This window comes from Trichechus manatus, unplaced genomic scaffold (genome assembly GCF_000243295.1).
Source record: "Trichechus manatus latirostris isolate Lorelei unplaced genomic scaffold, TriManLat1.0 scaffold00030, whole genome shotgun sequence".
In the NCBI taxonomy this organism is placed as follows: Eukaryota; Metazoa; Chordata; class Mammalia; order Sirenia; family Trichechidae; genus Trichechus; species Trichechus manatus.
The window spans coordinates 12,295,404-12,303,612 of NW_004443966.1; the positions used below are offsets into that span (position 1 = coordinate 12,295,404).

General features: G+C 52.1%; 1 protein-coding gene across 1 annotated transcript in view; it reads left to right on the plus strand.

Annotated features, from left to right (window-relative positions):
* The window catches only part of SMAD6 (SMAD family member 6), an 85,187-nt gene extending 79,261 nt beyond the window's left edge, over positions 1–5,926 (plus strand). The window contains exon 4 of the mRNA XM_012555087.1: positions 4,922–5,926. Coding sequence (XP_012410541.1) covers positions 4,922–5,463 — 542 coding nt within the window. The 3' untranslated portion in view covers positions 5,464–5,926. The remainder of the gene's footprint in view (positions 1–4,921) is intronic.
* Positions 5,927–8,209: the final 2,283 nt, after the last annotated feature.

The following is an 8,209-nucleotide window of genomic DNA, read 5'->3' on the forward strand; positions in this document are numbered from 1 at the left end:
CTTTCTGCACCTAATTGATCTGCCAGAGTTCCCAGAAAATCCAAAGATGGACTGTGTGAGTGAGGCATTCAATTACCAATGGCTCCATTTCACAGAAGGGGAAACTAGGGCTTGGAGATATTCAGGGGCTCATCCATGCCACACATCCAGTCAGTGGTGACAGCCTTGTTAGGTCTGTCTCACTGTGAAACCATTTGGATCATGTGACAAGCTCTGGGTTAGAATTCCAGGGTCTCAAGTTCTGGTCCCAGTTCTACCACCTACTACTATGTATCTGTGGTGAAGTCACTGTGCATCCCCCAGGCCACCATCTTTGGGGCACGAGGACATTGGACTTCATTAGTGTTTCTCACAGGCCAGTCTCAGGACTAAGTTTTCATTGGAAGAACCAAAGACAAGCTAGAAAAAATTATGTGTGTGTGTGGTAAAATATATATAACAAAACATTTGCGGTTTTAACCTTTTTTATGTGTACAATTCATTGACCTTAATTACATTCACCATGTTGTATAACCATCACCACTATCCATTTCTGATTTTTTTTTCATCACCCTTAACAAAAACTCAGTGCCCCTCCAAGAATAAATAACTGCCCATTTCCCTCTCCCCCAGCCCCTGGTAACCACTAATAAACATTGGTCTCTATGCATTTGCCTATTCTGGATCTTTCATATAAGGGGGATCATACAATATTTGTCCTTTTGTGACTAACTTATTTCACTCAGCATAATGATTTCTAGGTTCATCCATGTTGTAGCATATATCAGAACTTCATTTCTCTTTATGGCTGAGTAATATTCCATTATACGTATGTACCACATTTTGTTTATCCATTGATGGACATGTAGATTGTTTCACCTTCTGGCTATTGTGAATAGTGCTGCAATGAACATTGGTGGATAAGTATATGTTTGTGTTCCTGCTTTCAATTCTTTTGGGTACATGCCTAGGAGTGAATTGCTGGGTCATATGCTAATTCTGTGTTTAACTTTTTGAGGAACTGCCAAGCTGTTTTCCACAGCGGCTGCATCATTTTACATTTTACATTCCCACCAGCAACACACGCGGATTCTGATTTCTTCGCATCCTTGCCAACACTTGTCAATTTCCGTTTTTCTGATAATAGGTATCCTAGTGGGTAGACAACTTTTTGTAATCTAAATTTCTTAAGTTTTAAATTTCTGATTTGGGCCTACGTATTTTGTTGGTGTCAAATCACCCTCCTGTGATACTGAGAGTAGATGATATTGGGGTTTTTAATAAGTCTCTACATAACAAAATAAAGCAATGGTAATTCTGTCATTACCACCACTGCCTTTTAAAAAACATATTGGCTTGTGAAAGCCCAAAATGTTGTGCCCTCCTGGGCAAGATGAATTGGGGGCGGAGGTAGAGTTCTCCAAGCTCCAGAGCCCCAAGACCCTCAGGGCTGGTGGGGTGGGGAGGCCACAAGTGTGGGCGTGGGGGCTCGCCTGCTCACTTATTCACTCTCAGGATCAGACATGGGGCCTGTGTCCTAACCCGCTACCTCTTCACCGCCCTGGCAGGGTGTGGGGTGGTGCAGTTTCCAGGGGTGCTGCCAAGGGCTCCCTGAGCCATCAGCCCCACCTGCCGGGCAGGATTTGAATAGGGGACAGGAGGAGTGTGCAGACACTTGGGATGTATTTTACTTGCCACTTCCCTTTTACATGGGGTTGCCGTGAGTTGGAATCGACTCGATGGCATTGGGTTTGTTTTTGGTTTTGTTTTAGTTTTCCCTTTCAGCCTGTTCCGAGTGTCCTAGAGATAGACGCAGCCTTCTAGATAGAGAGGACCAGGTAAAACAGTCAGACCTGCCCGGGGCACTGGCTAATGGCACAGGCACCTGCCCAGGCCACGGGAGGCAGATGCAGTTGAGGCTGGAGGCGCCCCGGGATGGGGAGAGGTCAGCAAGGGCTTCCCAGAGGCAGCAGTCTGTCTCCTGGAATTCGGAAGACTTGGCTAGGGGCCCAGGCCTCGTGAGGTGTTGCCCAGTCTGCTCAACCACAGGGCTCCAGGGGATGAGGCCTGTCCCAGGCATTGTCCTGGAGCCAGTCAGCTGGAGCAGGCTGGGCTCCAGAGCAGCTCTGGGGGGTTCGTCCCCAACCACCGAGCACCATTCCTGTGAGGGGCAGTAGGGAAAGGCTGGGGACACAGGCCTTGATGAGTGGGTTTGGCCCGGGATGGGAGGAGTTGAGGAGGGGGACAGGCCGGCCCACCTGGCCTCGCATTGAAAAGCCTCTGGGAGCTGGGAAAGAAGGAATCGCCATCCTCCCAGTCCCATTACCCGGATACTCTAATTGCTCACTGCTTCTTTCCTTTTACTGTACGGTGGCTCCACCACAGGCAGCACTTTATGGCTGGGTGGTGCTCTCTGAGCCTGCTCTGTTACAGGAGCAAAGAAGACAGTGGAGTCCTCGGGGTGGGGACGGTTAGTGGGGGAGGGAGTCTCTCCAGCTGATGGGTAAGCACCTCTGGGACTCATAGACCACGAGAGCAAGTCAAGCTTTTAGACAGGGAAACTGAGGCTTAGAGAAAGGAGGCGCCTGCCCAGCACTTACTATGTAGCCTGGGCCAGTTATGGCACCTCCTTGGGCCTCAGTTTCCTCACCTGTAAAATGGGGTTGATAAGAGTACCTCCCTTGTGGTGGTTGTGCCTCGCTCATAGACGGTGTTCAGTGATGCCTGTTGCCCGCCCATCTCCCAGGATACTCCGACACAGCTTCTTTGCCCCCCTCGCTGCACCTTTCACACTAAAGGAGTTCCCACTGGTTGGTGAAGAGGGTTGGTGCTGGAGTGCTACGGCCAGGCCAGCACGGTGCTGCCTTCCTGGCCCTCGGGTGCCAGGAGATGGTGGAGAGGGCGCAAGGGCTCGAGGGGTTGGAGCTCAGGATCATTGGGCTGTTCCGGGATGCCTACCTGCTGGGACTGGCCTAGTGCCCACAACCTGGTCACCTGCTATGAGCTAGAGCTGTCTCTATGCCTGGCCAGTCAGTCAAGGGCTGGGAGTAAGGTCTCTTCATCTCCCCTCCTGACCCCCAGTGGAACCGTGAGGGGGCTGGATGGAGACTGTGAGGCAAAATGATGTGTCCTCCAGGGCTGGTGTGAGGACTTGGACTCCCCCAGCAGGCCTAGGGACCTGTGGCTGGAACCCCAACGCCAGGCCGAGGACAAAGCCATGTCCATCAAGCCCGTGCCCAACCCAAGGCCGCAGCATCTGGGGGCCCCTCCCTGGCTCCATGCTCCATGCTCCATGCCGTCATTTTCCTGCTAGGTCCTAGGCGGGGCCTGTCAGCCAGCTTCTGCAGGGCTTCTAGGCAGAGCTGGGCTGAAGGCTGACAGAGCTGCCCTCACCCAGGCTCCCAGATGAAGTTGTGAGAAGTGGTTCTCCCTCGGGTTTGGCTGGACTTTGATCAGTTTCCCTTGGAGAAGCTGCGCCATAAAGTGCTTTGCTTTGTTCTCAGCCGACTCAGAGCAGTGCCTCCCTCTGAGAGGTCTCCCAGGCAGAGGCGTGGTTGGGAACAGGCATGGTAAATCACGTCACTTTGTAGGGCCACCGCCTCGCTGGGCCACCGCCTCACTGCGCCACCATGGGTGCCTGCCTGCCTCTCAGAGGACCAGTGTCAGAGGTTTAGACTCTGACAAGCTGTCCACATGTGAGATGGGGAGGAGGCCTCCCTTCAGGAGGGCCCCGGCCTGTGTTTGGTCATAAGCCTGGTCTTAAACTCCTCAGACACACAGAGGCGCCCCTAGTTGGAGTGGGAAGGGGTTCCAGTCATCATCCAGGCCATGCCTTTCCTGTACAGTGGGGAGACTGAGGCTCAGAGAGAGGGACAGCACACACCTCACAAAGCTGGCAAACTCCAAAGCCCCTTGGAGAGCAATTTTTTGTAGCTCTTAGAGACCCTCAGCTCCTTGTCTCTCTGAGGTGGCTGCAGTTCTGGTGAAAACTTTTATTTCCTGCCAAGACAGTGTGCTCAGGGGGCACTGCGAGACTCAGCGAAATGTTCAGAGCTGAGGCTGGGAGCAGTGGGGCGGCCTTATTTATATATAACAAGGCTACCACAGAAATCCCACAATTCTGGGCTGGAAGGGACCCTGGGGGCCAGCTCTCCTCCCCGCTTCCTATCCTTGAGTCACCGCCAAGAGGTGGTTTGTCCCCCTAAGAGTTTAACCCTGAAGGAGCCCTGGTGGTGCAATTTTTAAGTGCTCAGCTGCTAACCGAAAGGTTGGCAGTTCAAACCCACCCAGTGGCTCTGGGGAAGAAAGACCTCCTCCCATAAAGATTACAGCCTAGAAAACCCTATGGGGTGGTTCTGCTCTGTCACATGGGGTCACAATGAGTCAAAATCAACTCGACGGCACCTAACAACAACCATTTAACCTTATAACTCTAGTCAGGTTGAAGCTTAGACTGACTGGGTTCAAATCCTGCCTCTGCTCCTCACTAGCTGTGTGACCTTGGGAAGGTTGCTGAGTCTCATCCTTAGAGTATTCATGAGGGCCAAGTGCTTACAAGAATAGAGTGTACAGTGCCTGGGATGTTGTTGGTGCTCAGCATTTAGTCCCTCCTGTCAGTGTGTGTGAGTATGTATCTGTCTGCACTCTCTTTCCTGCTGGCTTGTGAAATTCCTGTGGGCAGGGGACTGGATGAGCATCCACAGTACCTAGCACACAGTAGGTGTCTTACCTTGCACACGGTAGGTTCGTAACATTTGTTTCTCCTTTGCGTGAGGTTGTGTGTGTTCGTGAGCGAGAGGGGGAGAGAGCTCTCTTGTGCCTTAAATTTCTTGAGGATAGCCTGGCACACAGTAGGTGCTCGCGTGCCTATTGCAGCCCCCACTTTCCAGGCTGCAGCGCCCACCTCCCTACCCCAAGTAACGGCCCTGCGCTTCCTCTGCAGACGCCAGCATGTCTCCCGATGCCACGAAGCCGAGCCACTGGTGCAGCGTGGCGTACTGGGAGCACCGGACGCGAGTGGGCCGCCTCTACGCGGTGTACGACCAGGCCGTCAGCATCTTCTATGACCTACCTCAGGGCAGCGGCTTCTGCCTGGGCCAGCTCAACCTGGAGCAGCGCAGTGAGTCGGTGCAGCGAACGCGCAGCAAGATCGGCTTCGGCATCCTGCTCAGCAAGGAGCCCGATGGCGTGTGGGCCTACAACCGGGGTGAGCACCCCATCTTTGTCAACTCCCCGACGCTGGACGCGCCCGGCGGCCGCGCCCTCGTCGTGCGTAAGGTGCCACCGGGCTACTCCATCAAGGTGTTCGACTTTGAGCGTTCGGGTCTGCTCCAGCACGGGCCTGAGCCCGATGCCGCCGACGGCCCCTACGACCCCAACAGCGTCCGCATCAGCTTTGCCAAGGGCTGGGGGCCCTGCTACTCCCGGCAGTTCATCACCTCCTGTCCCTGCTGGCTCGAGATCCTCCTCAGCAACCACAGATAGCGGCGGCTGCGGAGGCGACGGCCGTGTGCCCGGGGCCAGGCACGGCGGGCAGCCACCACTGTGTGCCTGCCGCAGGAAGGGCCGCGCCCAGAGACACGGCTCCCGCTGAGGAAACCCCCCAAATATCATCTACCTAGATTTAATATAAAGTTTTATATATTATATGGAAATATATATTATACTTGTAATTATGGAGTCATTTTTACAATGTAATTATTTATGTATGGTGCAATGTGTGTATATGGACAAAACAAGACGCACTTTGGCTTATAATTCTTTCAATACAGATATATTTTCTTTTTCTCCTTCCTCTTCTTTATTTTTATTTTTTAAGAAAATGATACAGCAGAGCTAGGTGGGAAAGCCTGGGTTTGGTGTATGGTTTCTGAAATATTAATACCCAGACAAAAAGCTAATACCAGTCACTCGTTGATAATAAAGTATTTGCATTATAGATTTTTTTTTTTTTAACTGTCTTCTTTTTATAAAGAGGGACCTGCCGAGCTTCAGTGGGTTGCTAACCCATCAGGCACCCTGAAAGTGGATTTCAGTCTTTTACTGGGTAAAGAATGAATTGAAAAGGAAGGAAGGACATATGTTTCCCCTTAAGGCCAGAGAAGTTTCTGTTGATCCTTCCTCCCCATGGCTGCGGTGTGTCCATAGGATGAGAGGTACCTGGGCCATCAATCCTGGACAAGCTCCCCCAGTCTGATGCGGAGGCACAGGCCCTGCCCTGGAGGGGCTCCCAGTCTGATGGGGAGGCACAGGCCCTGCCCTGGAGGGGCTCCCAGTCTGATGGGGAAGGCACAGGCCCTGCCCCTCATCTCTGAGCTATACAAATAGCTAGAAGACACCACTATTCCTCACCGTTTTGGGGAGCTGGCCTGAGGAAGAAAAATAGATAATGGGCCTTGGGCCCACTTACCACCTGTAGAACCCACCTGAGCCCCAAGGGGAGGCTCCTCCTGGGATCTAGACAGGCTCCCTCCTCCACCACCTCCCACCCTCACCCCACCACCAAGCAGCTGAGAACCTGCCCGTCGGGGCTGTATTCAGGCCCAGGCAGGGAGGGAAGTGAAGGCAGGTGGTTTGCTTCTACTTTACAGAAGGGAAAAGTTGAGACTCTGAAAGAGTAAATGACTAGTTCTCGAGACAAAGTCAAAGAAGTGACATCTCATTGTAGGGCCAGAGCTGTGTCATTAGATCTGAGTTTCCTTCGGAATATGCTCAAGAAAGAGGACCTCCTTGACCAGATAAATGTGGGAAGGCTACATTGTGTATCTTCTTTCTTGGAGATTTGCATTAGCATATTAAATGCTCCAAGAAGTCCTTACTGCTGCATGATAAGTTATCCCAAATTTAGCTTAAAACAACACCTATGTATTATCTCACACAGTTTTCTGAGGGTCAGGAGCAGGGGAGCAGCTTAGCTGCGTGGTTTTTTCTCAGGGTCTCCCGGGAGGTTGCTGTCAAGCTGTCGGCCAGGGCTGCAGTTATCTGGGGCTTTACTGGATCTGGGGAATCTGCTTCCAAGCCCACTCACTCACATGACTGTTGGCCGGAGCCTGCAGTTCTCAACACCAGCTCCTCTGTTGGGCTGCTCATGAGTGTGGCTTCCCCTCAGGGAGGGACCAGAAGTAAAGCTGCAGTCTTTCATAGCCTTATCTCAGAAGTGCCATATGGCTGCCGCTTTCAGGCACCATCTCATCTAACCCTCAAAAGAACCTCTGCAGTGGGTGTTCTCGGTTATTCCCATTTTACAGGGAGAGAAACTGTGTACATTAACGATATCATTTGTCCAAACACCCTGGGGGAAGAAGCAAGTCTTAAGCCAGTGACCCAGCCAGGTGGCAGCCTGGGGTGTGTCCCGGTACAGGTTGTGACCGCCATTGCTGGAGCAGGCCTGGATGAGCTGGGCTGGAGAGGCCCCTGGTTGACGGTCTGAGAGCCTGAGGAGCTGAACTCAGGGGTGGTAGGAGGTGGCGGTAATCCTCGAAACCATCTTGCTGTGAGGGCCCTGATTTCCTTGCTCAGGCATTTCAGTGCCACCCCTCCCTGTGCTGAGCCTGACCAGCCTGCCCTGCCCAAAAGCCCTTGGGTGGCCACAGATGTCAGACAGAGGCCCCTTCTTTGTGGGGATCTGTCTTAGTCATCTAGTGCTGCTGTAACAGAAATACACAAGTGAATGGCTTCAACAAACAGAAGTTTATTCTCTCACAGTCTAGGAGGCTAAAAGTCCGAATTCAGGGTGCTGGCTCCAGGGGAAGGCTTTCTGTCTCTGGTGGCTCCAGTGCTGTCTCATGCTGGTCTCCTGGTGCTGCTGCTGCTGTTTCTCTGCTGCTGCCATTTCTCACCTCACTTCCTTCTGAGTCCTCACCAGAATTGCCTCATGTCCATAATTCCATCAATGGTCTCTTCAAGGCAATCAAGGCTTTTACTATTAGCCACTTTAAAACTCTTCCAGCCTCTATCCATTCAGTTTCAAAACCACTTCCACACTTCAGGTATCTGTTTGAGCAGCACCCCACTCCAGTACCAAATTCTGTCTTAATTATCTAGTGCTGCTATTACAGAAATAGCTCGCGTGGATGGCTTTAACAAAGAGAAATTTATTCTCTCACAGTCTAACCCGTTGCCATTGAGTTGATTCTGACTCATAGTGACCCTATAGGACAAAGTAGAACTGCCCCATAGGGTTTCCAAGGAGTGGCTGGTGGATTTGAACTGCCGACCTTTTGGTTAGCAG